The sequence below is a fragment of the Scardinius erythrophthalmus genome, assembly GCF_964197995.2.
Source record: "Scardinius erythrophthalmus genome assembly, chromosome: 3".
In the NCBI taxonomy this organism is placed as follows: domain Eukaryota; kingdom Metazoa; phylum Chordata; class Actinopteri; order Cypriniformes; family Leuciscidae; genus Scardinius; species Scardinius erythrophthalmus.
Genome location: NC_138223.1, coordinates 40,088,964 through 40,109,407, shown reverse-complemented (window position 1 = coordinate 40,109,407; position 20,444 = coordinate 40,088,964). Strand labels below are relative to the sequence as shown.

Sequence of the window (20,444 nt, the reverse complement as noted above, 5' to 3'; positions counted from 1 at the left end):
GTCAAGAGCTGAGTGATTGTTTTCTGTCTTTTGTTGTTTGATTGACACACAAACAGCAGCAGGTATATTAGGCTGCTGTCACTTTAAGAGCTAATGCACGGATCCAATACACTGATACACATGCGTTTTATTTCTCAACTGATTACGCTTAGTTAAGATGTAAATGACAATGTTTACAAGGATACTCGCCAAGACGGGCATTTTGACATCATTTTGTTTCAATATGTCTTTTCAAGTGCAAGAAGATTTGAAAGAGAGCTCAATCCAATGTTGATTTTTACTCGCATTTGGTGCTTGGCGAGTGTTAATTTTAGGCTATGCATATGTATATATATATATATATATATATATATATATATATATATATATGTAAGGGATAATGTAGAGCAAGGCGGTTGTTATAGCGAATACAACCCCGACAGTCTGATCGGCTACCCACCAAATGACATGGCTACCCACCAAATAAATTAATAATTTGACACAATATATTGATTTAAAAAGGAGTTTATTGATTTAAAAACGATTGTATTGCTTCTGCTAAAGAAAATAGTCCGTTCCATCTCTACGGTTAGAATCCTGCGTCCATAGCAATGCTCTGTTTTTCATGGCAACGGTGTGTTATACTTCGTAGCGGTCTGTTATCAAGAAATAACAGACCGTATTCTACATTACAATTCAACCAAGCCATGTACTGTAATAAACATATACACACATCAGCTCAGCCATCAATTTGCTAATTTCTTTTATACCTGAAATCCTTTTATAAAGCAGGGCCTCAATGTTAAAAGGATCCACCACAAGTGATAAGTGCAGAGAAAACCATGTGCAGAGCTGAACAGAAACAATGATAAAGAGCTTAGTGCTTAATCCATTACAATGAGGTGGGATAACACCCCCAAAGTTTAATAGCCAAATTGGGATTGGGTGTCATTTTTCGATCTTAAAATACCTTCACTTATCCTAGTTTAATATGAAAAGACAAGTATGTGATTGAGCATTGGGCTCTGCAGTGCTATTAAAGGATATAATATTATTTGATCATAAATATAAAATAATGAACCTGTCACAGAAATGTTGGCTCAAACAATGGCGCGCGTTTGGGGCATCCATTTATCTCAATCACATTCTCATGGTTCGTGGTTTGGCTGGTTACACACTTAACCTTTAAGTTATGTTGTATATTTCATAGAATATGTGAGATAGGACAGCAAGTGCAGCCTGCAAAATGCCATGAAGAGCATCTGTAATAAAGCAATGAGCCGTGCATCACAGAGATTTTACCATAGTTTTTAAAAATGTATAATTCTGACCAGTGTTGGTGTAACGCATTACAAGTAACGCAAGTTAAGTACTTAGATTACTTTTTCCAAGTTACATGTAAAGTAACACATTTTCAACAAAATATCTGAGTTACTTTTTCAAATAAGTAACGCAAGTTACTTTGTTTTCCAATTTATTGAGTGACAGCTCTCCTGTCCTCATGTTGAGAGAAATCGTGAGTAAGTGCTGAGGCGTTGTGTGCGCTGTGTAAACATGACTGTTATTGTAGTTCTAGACTACATGTGAACATGCATTTACTTATCTCACTTTTGGTGTAAAAGGGCCTTTATATTTTCTAAAAAACTTTTTGTTATTAAAAAAACAAATACACAAACCCAGCCCAGGTGACTAAAAGTAACTCTAAAGTAATGTAACACACTTTTTGTAGCTAAGGAAGTAACACAATATTGTAACGCATTACTTTTAAAAGTAACTTTCCCAAACACTGGTTCTTACTGTTAATTATAATTGGATGAATCATATTTAGAGCTGTCAGAAGCTTCATGAGCATAACCAAAATATGTTTCCAGTTGCCACATTAATACTGATGTGTGGAAACTGAACTATCGATTTTATGACAAGAAATAGTCAAAATTGTAGTTTTATGCAATTAAAGGGATAGTACTTCAGCCTGTCATCATTTACTCGCCCTCAAGTTGTTCCAAACCTGTATGAATTTCTTTCTTCTGCTGAACACAAAAGAAGATATTTTAAAGAATGACTTCCATAATATATAAAAAAAGAACAAAAAAAAAAAAAAACTATGGAAGTCAATGGGGTCCATCAACTGTTTGATTACTGACATTCTTTTAAAGCACAATAGCATTCACCTCCTTTGATTCTTAAATTTGCCAGTAAGCTAATGACTGCAGATGCTCTTCACTGTAACATCACTGTCATGGAGACGATCTGAGGCAGATGGGCATCTTTGCCCAGAACAAATAAACTCATTAAAGCGCTAATCCATTTAGGAGTCATGTTACTCAGAGCTGCATTCGGCTCTCCATGGATCAAATCAATTTAATAAGATGCTAATTTTCAGAGGAGGTCTCTGTTAATGAGAATCTGCTTACCTGCTGTTCCTGGAATCCGTCAGGAATCCATTATGGGGCATCAAATATTGTAAAATGCTTTCAGATATGAAGATGGATCTGCTTTATGGTCTAACAATGCCTTATCCAGGGTGCACTTCTCCGTAGCCCATGTTAAATGCTCAGTTTATTAAATGGCCATTAAAGAAATAAATTGCATAAATTGTCTTGTGCACATGGCATATGTAACTAAAATAGATGTTCCAGTCTCATGCTAAACTCTTAAGTCATTTGGCAAAATAGTAAGATATCAAATTGGTTGGCTCATACAAAATGTACTCCTTTTAGTCTGATTGAACTGATTGTTGGACAGTTTGGGGCCTTTTTAATTTGGTCAGGCTGAGAGAGCATGATTATTCTGATTACAGTATAGAAAATAAATATTCACCTCTTAAAGGTTCAGTAGGGGGGAAAAAACAGCTAAAAGATGAAAAATAGTCATCTAGAGCTAAGTTTTTGACTAACATCATACATAGTCTTCAGGGCAAACATAAAATACAAATGTTTTCTTTGGTGTCTTAATGTTTAAAAATCATTAAACTCACATATGGACTTACGGATTTTAAAAGTTGCAAAGTTTGATTTTCAGCAAGCCAGGGGCACAATAAAGGTTAATGTGTTTTGTTTTTTGAAAAACAATGTTCATTTCCGTGTGATATTTAGGAGTTGGAAAGCCAAACACAGCTGAGGGGATTATATGGGATTCTTTACGTCATTATACAATTAAGCTGTAAAGCGCCGACATTGTTCTGTAACACTGACATTCCCGGCTCTCGTCTTTTTTTCCAGTGTCAATCACAGTTGTTGGTACTGTATTCGTATTTTTGAAAGCTGAAGGGTTACATTGGACTACAAACACTTTAAATACCAAACCCTTCAGTCACTCTCCACTATTTTTAGGTTTAGTCTTTTAGTTCATCACCTGATATGAGCTGCTCCAGAACAAAAGGGGTCAGGATTTTTCCAGTCATGATGGTTAGTGCTCACCATGTAATTATGCAGCTGAGACTAAACCTGCCCACTTTTATTTATATCCAAAAAGAACCATTTTCTGCAGACAAGGGATCTTACTGTAACTTTTTCTTCCAAGAAATCATAAAATCAAAATTGAGTTTCAACAAGAAACAGCTTTAGCAGCCCATTTCTGTTCTATTTCTGTATTTGACAATAAATAATGTCGGACAAGACTTTCAGTTTTATGATTAATGGAATGGATTGTGAAAAGTGCTCTTTATGTAAATGGGGGTTGGAAGGAGCAAAAAGGAAAGTCATTTCAGAGCTGGTAATACATTTTGATGAAAAATTAAAAAGACTAATATGAAGAAATTTTTTATTCAAATATAATGATCTTTTCCACCTCAGAAACATCCCTTACATATATGTATATGTATATGTATATGTATATGTATATGTATATGTATATGTATATGTATATGTATATGTATATGTATATGTATATGTATATGTATATGTATATACAGATTTTCGCCTGCACACGAGAAACTTTTTGCATGCTCATGAGAATCTTTTCACTTGGTAAATAGGACAATACACACAGCCGTATTGAGAAATAACCCCATTTCTCTGCGCGGTTTCTCGGCCGTCACAGAGGATGCGTTAAAGCGGACATAAGGCCGTGAAATTAGAGATACACTGCCCTACCGAAAGCCAAATTTTTATTAATTCATGCGCATCCATACTCTCCTTTTCTTCATAGTAAAATGGCAGTGGACGCACAAATGAAATAGGTTATTGTATACATACACCTAAAATTGTAACGTTTGAGCACTGCACACATGTAAAAGGTTTCTCGTGAGTTTTTGCAAAGGGCTCTGTTAGCCTAGCAAGCCAGACCTATATCAAGATGTTAGGTCTGGCAACTCACCATAGACACGGCTCAATCCGAGGGACGGGATAAACGGCTGTCTTTCAAATTCCCTCTGCACGCAACAGGACAGCGCTTCAACCAATCAGAGCGTTTTCCTAACAGCGGAGCTTACGTTAGTTGATAGATTCAACTTTTGCCATATCTGGCCGGCAAAACTACGAACACATCTTCCTTTTTTAAGAATGACTTAAGTGCCGTTCTTTGCTCTTTTCTCAAAGAAAAACTTAACTCCAAGTCCTCCAGAGTCGCGGCCAAAGCCGATTCGAAAGACTGTTCTCCAGTAGCAGGTAACCGTCGCAACTCTGTCGTCATTACGTTAAGCCCGCCCCGCCTACTCTATACACGACGTGATTGGCCTGACCCAATTTAGGTTTTTACAGCTCCGAAAGTCAACGGAGAGTTGCTAGACTACCCTGGTTGCAAATAAATTTTGCTCCCGCTAGGGTGCGTCTAGATTTCTAGGCTAGGGCTCCGTAGTAATGACTCTCTTTTGGTGTTACCAAGGCAATATGAATGAATACTTTTCACAATCAAACCCAGTCCTACGTTGTTTAGCTCAGAATATGCTGAAGCTAAAAGCATGTCCAGTGCTTTCTTATTTTATCTACTAATAATCTTTATTTACTGAATAATGTTATTATTCTCCTCTACAGGAATATTTGTATGAATGTTTTTGTCCACGTTATCCTGTGTGCTGTTATCTGTCTGTTTTCCTCACTCCTAAAGAAGAGCAGGGCTATGTTATCCCCCCATTATGGCACAGTCACCCTCCTGTTTTTGTTCCCATGGACCACCAGCCGATTGCGGCGCCTTCAGAGGGTGAGCTAATCCTCTGTGTGTGATTTTCATGTAAGAGCACTCACCGGGTGACGCCTGCGTCCCGAATGCCACCCCTCTGGCCCACGTGCATGGTGCGAGAGTCAGGACTTTCCTTTCAGCAGATCCCCAAAGCCTCCACAGGCATGGCCGGAATGACATGGAGAAAGCCATGCATGCCTTGGCAGAAACACACACACACACACACACACACACACACACACACACACACACACACACACACACACACACACACACACACACACACACACACACACACACACACACACACACACACACACACACACACACATATTAAGCCTTTAAGAGGCTGTTATGTATCACCCTGCTTTCTTTCTCCTACACACACATCCCGTCTGTGTCTGTCAGTTCCTCTGAACTTCTTTTATCCGCGAGCACTCCAGTGGCTGTCCGGCTGCTCTCCTCCTCTTTGACCTTCTGCCTGTCTCCTCTATCTCAGGCCCATCTCCAGTTCCCAAACAAATATCCTGTCATTCAAAAAGCGTCTGTCATGTTGTTGTTGTTGTTGTTGTTGTTGTTGTTTATGTTGTTGTTGTTGTCTGCCTCTGAGGTAATTCTGGTCATGATTTTTCAATCAGACCTGCAGTATGGGATGTCAGTTTCAAGTGAACGGCCCTCACTATCTATCTATCTATCTATCTATCTATCTATCTATCTATCTATCTATCTATCTATCTATCTATCTATCTATCTATCTATCTATCTATCTATCTATCTATCTATCTATCTATCTATCTATCTATCTATCTATCTATCTATCTATCCCAATCAAATCATCCATCCAGTCCAATCCAATCCAATCCATCCATCCATCCATCCATCCATCCATCCATCCATCCATCCATCCATCCATCCATCCATCCATCCATAAATCCGTCCAAATCTAATCCATCCATCCATCCATCCACCCATCCACCCATCCATCCATCCATCCATCCATCCATCCATCCATCCATCCTCCATCCATCCATCCATCCATCCATCCATCCATCCATCCATCCATCCATCCATCCATCCATCCATCCATCCATCCATCCTCCATCCATCCATCCATCTCTAATACAATACAATACCATCCATCCATCCAAATCTAATACAATACCATCCATCCATCCATCCATCCATCCATCCATCCATCCATCCATCCATCCATCCATCCATCCATCCATCCATCCATCCTCCATCCATCCATCCATCTCTAATACAATACAATACCATCCATCCATCCAAATCTAATACAATACCATCCATCCATCCATCCATCCATCCATCCATCCATCCATCCATCCATCCATCCATCCATCCATCCATCCATCCATCCATCCATCCATCCATCCATCCATCCATCCATCCATCTCTCTCTCTCTCTCTCTCTCTCTCTCTCTCTCTCTCTCTCTCTCTCTCTCTCTCTCTCTCTCTCTCTCTCTCTCTCTCTCTCTCTCTCTCTCTCTCTCTCTCTCTCTCTCTCTTTTTTCTTCACTACTCATAAGAGCAACACTCAGAAATAGTCTGCGGTCACACTTTCTATACGGTGTAAACTTGTTCAATCTACCTGCACTCTGTTTGTGGTTTTCAACACCTTCACACCTCCTACCCTCCATTTTCCCCGTTCCAAACTGGACAACTTAGGCGTTTTTATTATTATCATTCCTTATCATTAGTTTGCCATGTGTTGCAGCTCAGAGCTGTCTCCTGTGAAGAATGGCTATTCTGGGAATGTGACATTTCAGTTCTGCTGTTTTCAGCGTTATTTTAGTTAGCAAAGGGCCAATGAGTCTCCTGTGATGATGGGTTAGTTTCCTCTTCACCTCTGCTGACAGAAACAGGAGTTGCTTCGTTTTTCTAAACGTCTTTCTGCAGTGTATTTGTTTACTTGCTGCTGTGCTCAGAGAGTTGAGTTTCAGCCTGAACCACTGAGACTTTGTGCGATATAGATGTGGTACAGTAGATGAGGTTCTGCAATTTTAAGATGATTTAATATCACTTGGTATAGTGAGTAAGGTCTGATTAAATATTTCCTTTTCACATAATTTTTTCTTAAAGCTCATATTTAAGCTCACCCAAAAATAAAAATTCTGTCATTATTCATTCTCCCTCATTTCTTCTATGAAACATAAAAGCAGACGTTTGACAGAATGTTCTGCCTGCCCTTATTCCTGCAATGGATGTGAATACAAGCTCAATTAATGACATAAATGAAACTAATTTTTTCATTTTATTATTATTTTTTATTGGATGATGTATGATGTGCAGTATATGTTGTTAATAATAATAATAATCTTGATGTATGATGGTGATAATAATAATTGTCCGTACAAAGAATATGAATTCTAGCTCAATTAATGACAAAACACCATATAAATACCAAAAAAATTATCCATGCATTTTTGTCTTTTCAAAATATCTTCTGTTGTATTTCATATATATATATATACACTCACCTAAAGGATTATTAGGAACACCTGTTCAATTTCTCCATTAATGCAATTATCTAATCAACCAATCACATGGCAGTTGCTTCAATGCATTTAGGGGTGTGGTCCTGGTCAAGACAATCTCCTGAACTCCAAACTGAATGTCAGAATGGGAGAGAAAGGTGATTTAAGCTATTTTGAGCGTGGCATGGTTGTTGGTGCCAGACGGGCCGGTCTGAGTATTTCACAATCTGCTCAGTTACTGGGATTTTCACGCACAACCATTTCTAGGGTTTACAAAGAATGGTGTGAAAAGGGAAAAACATCCAGTATGCGGCAGTCTTGTGGGCGAAAATGCCTTGTTGATGCTAGAGGTCAGAGGAGAATAGGCCGACTGATTCAAGCTGATAGAAGAGTAACTTTGACTGAAATAACCACTCGTTACAACCGAGGTATGCAGCAAAGCATTTGTGAAGCCACAACACGCACGACCTTGAGGCGGATGGGCTACAAGACCCCACCGGGTACCACTCATCTCCACTACAAATAGGAAAAAGAGGCTACAATTTGCACGAGCTCACCAAAATTGGACAGTTGAAGACTGGAAAAATGTTGCCTGCTCTGATGAGTCTCGATTTCTGTTGAGACATTCAGATGGTAGAGTCAGAATTTGGCGTAAACAGAATGAGAACATGGATCCATCATGCCTTGTTACCACTGTGCAGGCTGGTGGTGGTGGTGTAATGGTGTGGGGGATGTTTTCTTGGCACACTTTAGGCCCCTTAGTGCCAATTGGGCATCGTTTAAATGCCACGGCCTACCTGAGCATTGTTTCTGACCATGTCCTTCCCTTTATGACCACCATGTACCCATCCTCTGATGGCTACTTCCAGCAGGATAATGCACCATGTCACAAAGCTCGAATCATTTCAAATTGGTTTCTTGAACATTAGTGATGCGCGGGTCGTCTCATAACCCGCGGGCCCCGCGGGTAGCCCGCGGGTCGGGTTGGGGCGGGTAAAGAAATTGTCACTTTATTTGCGGGGCGGGTCATTAAAAACAAAATAAAATAAAAATCCATATATGTTGCATGCAATGTCCAGCCCATATTAAATATTTGGGAATATCAATCTAATCATATTTTTTAGTAGGTTCTTTGATAACGCCGTAGCAATGCAACTTGCGTGATTTCCCCAAACCTTTGGCGTCACGTGACACAGCTCGCGCAAAGCAGCTCGCGCCAAGCAGCTCCCGCCGCCAGCCACAACAACAAAGACGGAGAAATAAAAGTGAAGATGGAAGATGAGGTGCGGGAGAAATTGAGGTCGGGATTTTACATAATTAAAAGAAAAAAAGGTGAATGATGAATTAGATGAATACAAACGCTGCTTTGTAAATATTGAAAATGTTTAAATCATTATCATATTAATATGACCTGATTTATGGTTCATATTCAGAATCGTCTGTTATTGCCAGTTGGCGATGTTTCCAAGCACTTTCAGGCTGAAATAAAGGCTGTTTTCATTTACATTACAATGCCTAATATGTCTATTTAATGGTCGCGGGTGCGGGGCGGGGCGGGTTGTAAAAATAGATACAGTGGTGCGGGGCGGGCTGGGGCGGGCCAAATAATTTCATAAAAGCGGGACCCGCGGGTTGGAAAAAAAGCCGACCCGCGCATCACTATTGAACATGACAATGAGTTCACTGTACTAAAATGGCCCCCACAGTCACCAGATCTCAACCCAATAGAGCATCTTTGGGATGTGGTGGAACGGGAGCTTCGTGCTCTGGATGTGCATCCCACAAATCTCCATCAACTGCAAGATGCTATCCTATCAATATGGGCCAACATTTCTAAAGAATGCTTTCAGCACCTTGTTGAATCAATGCCACGTAGAATTAAGGCAGTTCTGAAGGCGAAAGGGGGTCAAACACAGTATTAGTCTGGTGTTTCTAATAATCCTTTAGGTGAGTGTATAATAGGCTTAGAAATCATGAGCCCATAGAGAACTTTTTCTCAAATATTCTGTTTATATATTTTGATATTAATATTACATTTTTAGGATGAATTATAATAATGCATATTTTAATACTTTAAGATTCTTTTATTATTTGATTATTCCCCTAGAAGACTTTTCTTAAAACACTTCATAGAAGTGTCTGGCCACAATTCCAACTAGTGTTTGAAGACTTTTTTCCCAAAAGTGTTGCAAATGCCCAGCTAAAATCCACAAGCAAAGAATGTGTCAAGGAAAGGGTCAACGTTAGTCAATTATGTCCCAAATCATCGTGGAACTGCAGCCTAATTAGGAATTGAAATTCTGAGTGCGTAATCACGGTTTCAGCAGCTCAGAGCCGCAACATATCTTTACAGAAGAATGGGGTACGGTTTGAAAAGTTGTCAAAGATTTAGACTCGATTTTGATTCCACTTTGAAACCGAGAGATTGATTTGGTCCTAGTGGTGGACTCTCGGTAAGATGAATGGCTGTTATTGTAGCTGTCCTCGCACACCTCTGCTAATCATCCCAGTCGAGTGACCTCCCACCACTGCCAATTACCAGTAATACACTGCTATTCATCTATTTAAATCAGTGCCACCTGTCAAATATAGCCAGCACGCGCTTCTCTAGGAATGCATTCCGCGCATAACCGACCGCTAAAGATGGCGCCATTCTCTCAGAACTGGGCCATGCCAAAGACCCTCATGTTCACCAGCCAGGAGGATCTATTTTCAGTCCGGTGCAAATGAGACTGCAGGCATCATGCTACGTGTCTGGCCTATAAACCTGGCTGTGTAGCTTATGATATTGAGATGTAAGTGATATGTAGCCCAGCTGATGGCCCATGTGGATATATGGTTGAGCACGGATTGAACTATATCATTTTTTTTCCCCTCCCAAATACAAATCAAGCATTTCTTTGCCTTGGTGATTTTTCCCCCCCAGCTCTCAACAGATGCTACTCAATAATCATTTGAGTAATGGATAAACAATTAAACAATCACTTAACCTTGTGGATAAATAGATAAAATAATAATAATTTATCAAGTAGGCCTAATCAAAATTAATAAATTAATAATTTCAAGCTAATTGAAAATACAATGTTTGTTTCACTATTTACAATATTGAACTAATCTTTTTTTTATATATTGATAAAATTGAAATCATAATTTCTTTGGGAGAATTACACAACATTTTTACACTGTCTTTTCCTTTTGTAAAATAGAAAACACCAGATATTAATTAATTAATGAATTAATTAATCAACACACCGTTTTCAGATCAGCATTTCAGTGTTATTTTAGTATTATTAGCATACTATCATAGTATTTATTAATATTTTGATGACCTTTTATTTTTCATTTTAGTAATTTTTTCCCCATTTTTATAATTTTTCTAATATTTTTTACATTTTTTCAAATTTTCAAATGTTCAAATTCTTTTTTACATTTAACTTAAACTCACTTTATTTCAATTTAACTTTTTTTTTTTTGGTTTTTCATCTGACATATATGATATATATTTGAAAATTATTTTGAATAATTTTAGTTTAAGTTTTAGTAACAATAACACCAATTCAGCAATTGAGAATAAAGAAATCATGAAAAAATTGGTCTCATAATGTGATGTTTTTTTATGTTATATATATATATATATATATATATATATATATATATATATATATATATATATATATATATATATATATATATAAACATATATACATATACATATATGTTTTTTGCTATTATGCATAGCTCTATTATTGATTTACCTTTTTGGTCTGGCACTCAATCTGCTGTCCTGAAGTTACAGTTTTAAGGTGGTTATGGTTCAAATTGTCTCAGTAAGGTTAGTGTTCAAAGTCTAGAAATAGTTCAACAGCTTCAAAGTTTAGAATACTGTAAAATATTTAAAGTCTGGTAATGAGTTCGTAGTTGACCTTTGCAGAGTTGAGCAGAGTTTTCAAAAGGAAGAAGTTACTTTTTGTGTTAGACGCAGAGTGTTGGTAGCTAAAGCTCAGGTTTGTTGAAGTGCAGCGTCCTGTGGAGTGAGGCGCTCAGAGGTGGGCCTGTCCCGACACGGTGGCCTGCGGCTTCACCTTCTTCTAGCAGACGCCGCCTCACAGGTTTAAAAGGATTGACCTTTTAAATTTGACCTCTGGTTTAAGCCTAATTCCTTTGCTCTCTCACAGGAGGATGTTCTAACCTCCCCCTCTCTGTTCTTCTGTCTGCAGACTTGAACGAGTGCGGCCTCAAGCCTCGGCCCTGTAAACACAGGTGCATGAACACATACGGGAGCTACAAATGCTACTGCCTGAACGGATACATGCTGTTACCTGATGGGAGCTGTGGAAGTGAGTTACGTCTCTGTTTTGCACGTGCTGTCCTACTGTGTCAATGGTTTAATAGCTCTTCAGCGCTTTGCTTGAAACGGATGATAGTGCTACAGTGTCAACCACTATGTTTTGTTTCTGATTTCTACAGGCTTTATAGTATATTGTTCCAAAAAGCTTTACAAAGAATAATAAGATAATGCAAAAATACAGACAACATAAAATTAGGATTATAAAAAATAATTGTATTTTTTATGGTTTCATTTAAAAAAGAGAGCAAAAAGCAGTGGTCTTCCTGTATTTTATTTTATTTTATTTTATTTTATTTTATTTTATTTTATTTTATTTTATTTTATTTTATTATTTTATTTTATTTTATTTTATTTTATTTTATTTTATTTTATTTTATTTTATTTTTTCCACACCAAAAAGAGAAAATTGCAATTTTCATTCTGTTCTTTTTATTTATTTATTTATTTATTTATTTATTTATTTGTTTGTTTTGTGTTGTTTTGTGAAAAAGGTTTTATTTTTTCCACATTAAAAAATTTGTTTTGTTTTGTTTTGTTTTGTTTTGTTTTGTTTTGTTTTGTTTTGTTTTGTTTTGTTTTGTTTTGTTTTGTTTTGTTTTGTTTTGTTTCGTTTCGTTTCGTTTCGTTTCGTTTCGTTTCGTTTCGTTTCGTTTCGTTTTGTTTGGTTTTGTTTCGTTTCGTTTAAAAAGTTTTATTTGAAATTTGTTAAATTTGAAATTTTTCCACATTGAAAAAAAAAGGAAAATCGGTCATTTCCTTTTGTTTTGATTTATTATTTATTTTATTTATTATATTTTATTTATTAAATTAATTTTCCCTTTTATTAAATAGAAAGTCACAATTTTCCTTCCGAGATTTTATTTTATTTTATTTTATTTTATTTTATTTTATTTTATTTTATTTTAATTTATTTTATTTTATTTTATTTTATTTTATTTTATTTTATTTTATTTTATTTTATTTTATTTTATTTTATTTTATTTTATTTTATTTTATTTTATTTTATTTTGTTTTTATGATACACAAATCACTCTAAGAGCTCAGGGCGTCCCTCAACCCTGCAGAGAGCTTTCAAGTGACTCACAAAAAAAATATGAGAAAGCTGTGAACTTCAACCCTGCCAGGCTAAGGCTAAGTGTTATTGCTGGCCTTAAGCTATATCCTCCCTACGCCAAGTGGACTGTGCCTGTGCTTGCCTGGTGCTAAGTGTGCTTCCAGAGGCTTCAAGATTACACTCTCTGATAAATATTTTCTCACCTTCCCACAACTCACACTTCAGCAAACACCATTGAATCACAGAGTTAATCAAAGTATGGTGATGTGGGTGGTACAATCATTGTCAATGATCGGATGGCAGATTACTGCATAGTTTGGAGAGGTTGGGTGCTGATCTGATAAAAGTCTGCACAAGCTCAAATTATTCATAACTTGATGGTAAAAATAAAAAATGCTCTTTTGAAATCAGCTTCATCACTGTACGTCAAATACTGTAAGTGCCAAATATTATTTATTTATTTATTTTATGCATTTAAATGGTTTTATTTTTCCACATTGAAAAAAGAGAAAATTGCAATTTTCATTCAGTATATTTTATTTATTTATTTGTTTGTTTTGTGAAAAAGGTTTTATTTTTTCCACATTAAAAAAAAAAGAATATTTTTGTTTTGTTTTGTCATAGTTTGGAGAGGTTGGGTGCTGATCTGATAAGAGTATGCAGAAGCTCAAATTATACATAACTTTATGTTATTTAACGGTAAAAAAAAAGCTCTTTTAAAATCAGCTTCATCGCTGTACGTCAAATACTGTAAGTGCCAAATATTATTTTATGTTATTATTATTTTTTGTTATTATTAAACTTCTTTTTATTAAATTCAATTTAATTAAAATTAGAATTAATTAAACGTATTCCACCTGCAATGCAAAATAATTATTAATAAAAATAAATGTAAAAAATATGAATTTATAACAATAATAATAATAAACTATTTTATTATTCACGAAATACACAAATTGCTCAAAATTAAATGTCAAACATTAATTAAAACACTTATGTTAAACAACATTTACTCAAAAACTGGCTATACACAAGCACAATTTTATTTTAATGTTATTTGATTTATTTTTACTGTGATATTTTAACCTGGCCCAGAATTGAGATCTATTACTTATGCAGTACACACAAATTGAAAGGTTTCGTACACTGTAAAAAAAAAACCTGTAAAAAAACGGTATTATTCCGGCAGCTGGGGCGCCAGAAAATTACCGTAAAATAACGGCAAAAAACAATCACGTTAAAATACAGTAATTTTCCATAATTAAATAACAGATTATATCTTTAATATTACATTAAATCTTATGTAATTACTGGGATTTTTAATGTTTTAAAAAGTCATATACACCTTTAAAACAATTAAATACTGTAAATTTAAGGTTTTATAAAATTATTTTATATAATAATGCTGTCTATCTACAGTAATTTTCTTTTAATATAGTTTTTATGTGTAAAATAACAATGAAATTATGTATAAAAAATGCACACAAGTACATAAATTCAAATACAAATGTTTGTAAATTTACAGTTTTATTTTTTATTTGTACAGATCCAATTTCACAACATCTCTAATTACGTTCTTAATAATAGCAAATGTACAGTCAATTTCTTTTAAATTAACTAAATGTATGAGTACAAATTACCTGCATATTTAAAGTATTAGTAATTGAACAAACACTAAACATCAAGATAAGTGATTGATAGGAAATAGAAGTTTAGTATATAATTTAGAACATGTAAAAATATCCACAATAAAAAGCAATTACCGTATACCTTTACAGTATAACTTATTTTAACATTTACAATTACATTTTATCCAAAGTGACTAACCAATTAAGATAATAATTAAAGATAATAAAAAGCAACAAGTGCAGTGACAAGTCCCAGTTAGTCTAGTACAGTACACATAGAAAGGTGTTTTTTTTTTTTTTGTAACAAAGATTAAGTATTATTGGGTGAAGTGTTTATGAAAAAGATGGATCTTTAGCAGTTTCTTGAAAATGTGTTGCGTTGCGCCGGTCATTCCACCACCAGGAAACAGTCCAGGTAAATGTCAGTGAAAGTGGTTTTGTGTCTCTTTGGGATGATGGCACCACAAGGCGCCGTTCACTTGCAGAGCACATGCTTCTGGAGACACACAGATCTGAAGCAGTGAGTTTAGGCATAGGGCTACCTTTAAAGACAACTCTTGCTGCAGCATCTGGATCAGTTGCAGAGGTTTGACTGACACTGGAAGAGCTGCCAGGAGGGCATTACAATAGCCCAGTCTGGATAGAACAAGAGAGTTGTGTAGCTCCGATAGGAAGGGCCTGATCCTCCTAATGATAAGGCAAATCAGCAGGATCACAGCAAGTATGTTTTGGCTGAAAGCTGAACCATAAGCAGTTCTGTCTTGGCAAGGCTGATTTAAAGGTGAAGGTCATTCATCCAGCAAGAATTTTCCATCAGGTAGGCTGAGATGCGAGCAGCAACCGTCAGATCATCTAGCTGGATTAAAAGATATGTGTCATTAAGATAGTAGTGATAGGAAAAGTCATGTTTCTAAATGACAGAGCCCCACTAAGCAAAATGATGTCCGAAAGACGTCTTTTCAATGTCTTTGTTACAAAAATCAAAGGTTGAAATGCCGTCCACTGAGGAGCCAGAATGAAAGTTATGAAGTCTTTTTTTGACGTGTTCTGCACGTCCGATATAGACGTTCATCGAACCTTCGTACAAGGTTAAAACTAGTTAAAATGTGGCCATTGTGGACATATTTCAACATCATTTATGGTCTCATTTAGACATAATTACTTTGACTATTGCTGTCAGATGATCTTAGTGAGAATTAACAGAGGTTTAGATGTTGATATTCGTTTAATTTGAAGTGTCACCATTGTGGCGATCCGTGTTTGCTTTAGTTGGGCTCTTGGTCCCCGTTCCTTTTACTTTAACTTTTCTTTGGCTGCTGTAACAGTGTGTTTGTGTAACACAATTGTTGTGGCAGAGAAAGCCTAGAAAAAGTTTGAGGTGTTATCAGTTCAATGTTGATGATGACATAATTATCACAAAAATGGGCCTTTAATATTGTGTTTAAAGTTTTGTGTTTATATTTGCCATTAATAACCAACAACCTTGTGGAACTGCATTATTGGTGAAGGTGTATTTATTTGAAGGTGTGTAAAAAGCATGTGCACATGATGTTTTGAGCAAGAGTATCATACAGTCACACACAGACATCAAGATTGTGCATATGATTTCCAACAATGGTGACAATTAAAAAAAAAGCTTCATGCTGCAATGCATGATGGGTAGCTTTCATAGTACAAAACTCATCCTTAATTCCCAAGCTTTTTTTGGTTGTCACCGTTGTTGTGATTCATATCCAAAATCTTGATGTCTGTGTGTGACTGTATGATACTCTTGCTCAAAACATAATGTGCACATGCTTTTTACACACCTTCAAATAAATACACCTTCACCAATAATGCAGTTCCAAAAGGTTGGTGGTTATTAACGGCAAATATAAACACAAAACTTTAAACACAATATTAAAGGCCCATTTTGTGATAATTATGTCATCATCAACATTGAACTGATAACACCTCATACTTTTTCTAGGCTTTCCCTGCCACAACAATTGTGTTACACAAACACACTGTTACAGCAGCCAAAGAAAAGCTCAAATAAAAGGAACGGGGACCAAGAGCCCAACTAAAGCAAACACGGATCGCCACAATGGTGACACTTCAAATTAAACTAATATCAACATCTAAACCTCTGTTAATTCTCACTAAGATCATCTGACAGCAATAGTCAAAGTAATTATGTCTAAATGAGACCATAAATGATGTTGAAATATGTCCACAATGGCCACATCTGAACTAGTTTTAACCTTGTACGAAGGTTCGATGAACGTCTATATCGGACGTGCAGAACACGTCAAAAAAAGATGTCATAACTTTCATTCTGGCTCCTCAGTGGACGGCATTTCAACGTCTGATTTTTGTAACAAAGACATTGAAAAGAAGTCTTTCGGACATAATTTTGCTTAGTGGGTAGTTAAAAAAAAAAAAAAAAAATAAAGAAAGATGGGTGGAATCTAACACAATCGTAATCTTGCTGTAGCAAATCCAAACCTTGTGCATACTTTTAGTGCAATCATATGGAATCAGAAGACTGTTATGAACATATGGAATCAGAACCGTTATGATTTTTGTTTTAATGAATTCTTCCCATACCTTGTTTGCCATGATCATCTGCTTTCCACGTGACCTGAAATCACACACACACACACACACACACACACACACACACACACACACACACACACAAGTTATTTTAAAACTCAGTATTAGATTTACACATGTCAGAATATGTTCCATTGGGACAATGCAAAAACTCAAATGACTATGATCTTGAAGCTGAGCTGGAAAGGCTAACAGTAATATTTTGAGCTGCCATGTGATTTTAGCTAAGTTACATTTATAGAAAGTAAAGTTAAATGAATCTGATTTACTGTGACCTAGCTGCACACCTAGGTCCTAGGGGTTCATCATGTTGTATTCATATTCTAGTATTCCTGTTCTAGGCTTTCCTGTATCATCAACAAGTACCTTAAGTTACAGTATTTTGATTTCTTAACGGTCTTAATAAAGTTAGTCATGTTAACTATTACGAAATAAACAAAAGAAACACGGTAGGCCTATTTTTAGTAAAACTGTGGCTATTACAATGGTAAAAAATCAGCTAAAAACGTGTTTACTACAATTTTATTATAATAAAATAAAGTATTTTTTTAAGAGAAAAGTTTTCAGCTTCCAGACAGTGTTTCAAAATATCCCGCCATTTATTGATTTAATGTTACTGACTATCATAACGAAGATTTTATACACAATTATGGACTTTAATATGAATAACAAGTCTACTAAAGATTGTTTTAGGTCTTTAAGTTAATAAGTAGAGATGTGGGTTGGGTTCAACTCATCTTTCTTAACACAGATCGATAATTAAAAACGCATGCTGCATTTTCAGTGTTTTGCCCTGACCCAGTTATAACTGAACATCATTTAAGAATGCTAACGTTAGCATGGAAACTGTCTAACCACTTAACACAAATGTAATATAAAATATCGTACACACATGTAGTATGAGACTCTTACCTCAGCCGTTGATCGGTCGGGATGAGGTCCGCTGTGACGACGAACCAGGCTCACTGAAAAAGGGCGCATTATTTCTGGACTGACTGACAGACTACAAACAACTAATATGTGTTCAGCGCTCCTGCTCACGACTGGCTGCTTCTGTCGAATACGATTATAGCTTTGAACCACTGTGATCACAATCCACGACTACTTCACGAGCGTAGACTGAAACTTCAAATCTCCCGCTTGCCCTTGACACAGATCGACGACAGAGACAGATCTGTAGCTAACTGTTGTGGGCGGGACTAGCAGCAACGAAACGTAATGGCGGATAATTTGAATCTGCGCGCGCGCGCGGGCACACACACACACACACACACACACACACACATACATACAAACGCACACAAAGCCACGCAGATTTGGAAAAACGATTCATAAAAGACATAAAATATAGGCCTAAATGAAAATTTCGGGCAAATAGCCTACAAATGATGATCAAAATGAACATCTATTTGCAAGACAAAATTAAAAGACTATAAATAATTAAATAGGCTTGCCTAATGTGTGTACAAATCTTAAAACTCACTTTAACCCCCACATGCTTAATAATCTTTAAGGAAAACATGTTTAGTGACTGCTGATTTCTGCAGTTATACCTTATTTTCTTTGTTTTCTAATTCCACAGAAATAATCTGTAAAATATTACTTAATTTTTTATGTAAAATTACACATAACCCTATAAAATTACAGAGAATTTCCTTTTAAAAACGTAAAATTAATGTAAAACCAAAATAAAAGCAATTACCTGTAAATTTAATAGTGGACCTTTAAATTACAACACATATCTGTAAAATAACAGGTATTCACTGTATAATGACAAAACGACAAAATTCTGTTAAAAAATACAGACCGTTTCCTGTAAATTTACAGTTTTTTTTTACAGTGTAACCCATCTCTTTGTTATTTCCTTTCCTTCAAGACTTTAGAAAATAATTGCATTTTTTGGTTTGGTTTTGTTTGTTTTTCAACCAGCATTAGCAGGAACAATGTGGCATCTTCTTTTCTCTCGAGTGTTTTTTACCTCGCTGTCTGGTGTAAAATGGGCTGTGCTGTCTGTGACGACCCCCTCGACACACTAGTTGAGAATGTTTCTCCGCAGGGCTAATAGATCACTGCACAATCTAATAACGCAAGGTTATCTGCTTCACTGCTCGTTTCCTTCAAGGCCATGAAGCTAAATATGGAAAAGTGTGTTCCCTTCTGCGACCTGTGGCCTTGCACCCTATTTAATGGCTGTTCATCTTTGTTCTCTTGCTTGGATGCTTATATATGGAACATCTGTTGGTACATTTTGCTTTCCATGTACATTGTGCTTCTTGAGTGCTTCTGTATTTTAATGTATAAGTGGAGGAAATGTGTATCATAAGTGCTAAACCTGGTGTGCGCATCTTTCTGTCAGATGCCCGGACATGCAGCATGGCGAACTGCCAGTACGGCTGTGAAGTAATGAAAGGAGAGGTTCGCTGCCAGTGCCCGTCTCCAGGTCTGCAGCTCGCTCCAGATGGCAGGACCTGTGTGGGTATGTGTTCATGGCTAATGCATTACTTTAATTGGTAATCGAATTTTCACTGATCTATAGAAAGAAAGCTCATTATTGTCACGGATAGGAGGCTGTAGAAAGCACACGACGAAGATGGCGGTGAACAAATACTAAAGTCTTTAATCCAACAGCAAACACAGAAGAGTACGACACTGATAACACCAACAATAACTGAAGAGAACAGGGTGTATAAGTACACATAGCAAATGAGGACACTAAACAGGGCCAGCTGGACAGAGATTAACCAATCAGACACCATAGCAACTAATGAGAATGAATAGAGACATTGCAGGTAAACTGACAATCATGAGAACGTTTCCGAAAACTTTCTCCCAAAATAACCACAGCTGCGCCTGGAATCGCATACTTTCTTGAGCCGTTTCTACATTTGAATTTGAAATTACTTCGCGCCCGTTAACAAGTATGTTCTATTTAGTATGAGTGTGTGAATGTAATCTGGATGTACAACATTCGCCATTTTGTCATTATCATGTGACCTACCAGTGTCAGTTTGTCACTTCACTGCCATTCATAAATCTTCTCCCGTTGCCTCATGGGATAGTAAAGAGTCCATCTTATGCACACTTCAAAATCTCACCGGAAGTTGTAGGTCATCCGGTGGCCTTTTCGAATACTATGCGTTCAGACATACTACTCTGTTGGCGTACTGTTTTTTTGCATACTATACTGTAGGGAAGTATTCGATTTTTGATTTTCTGCCTTC

General features: G+C 36.4%; 1 protein-coding gene across 2 annotated transcripts in view; it reads left to right on the top strand.

Moving 5' to 3' along the window:
* Nucleotides 1-20,444, top strand: part of npnta (nephronectin a) — a 54,806-nt gene that overhangs the window by 19,976 nt on the left and 14,386 nt on the right. The window contains exons 4-6 of one of the 2 annotated variants that reach the window (XM_081360589.1): nt 5,026-5,118; nt 11,813-11,932; nt 19,580-19,699. In XM_081360589.1, coding sequence (XP_081216715.1) covers nt 5,026-5,118; nt 11,813-11,932; nt 19,580-19,699 — 333 coding nt within the window. The remainder of the gene's footprint in view (nt 1-5,025; nt 5,119-11,812; nt 11,933-19,579; nt 19,700-20,444) is intronic. The other variant, XM_081360590.1, reaches the window with a different exon arrangement.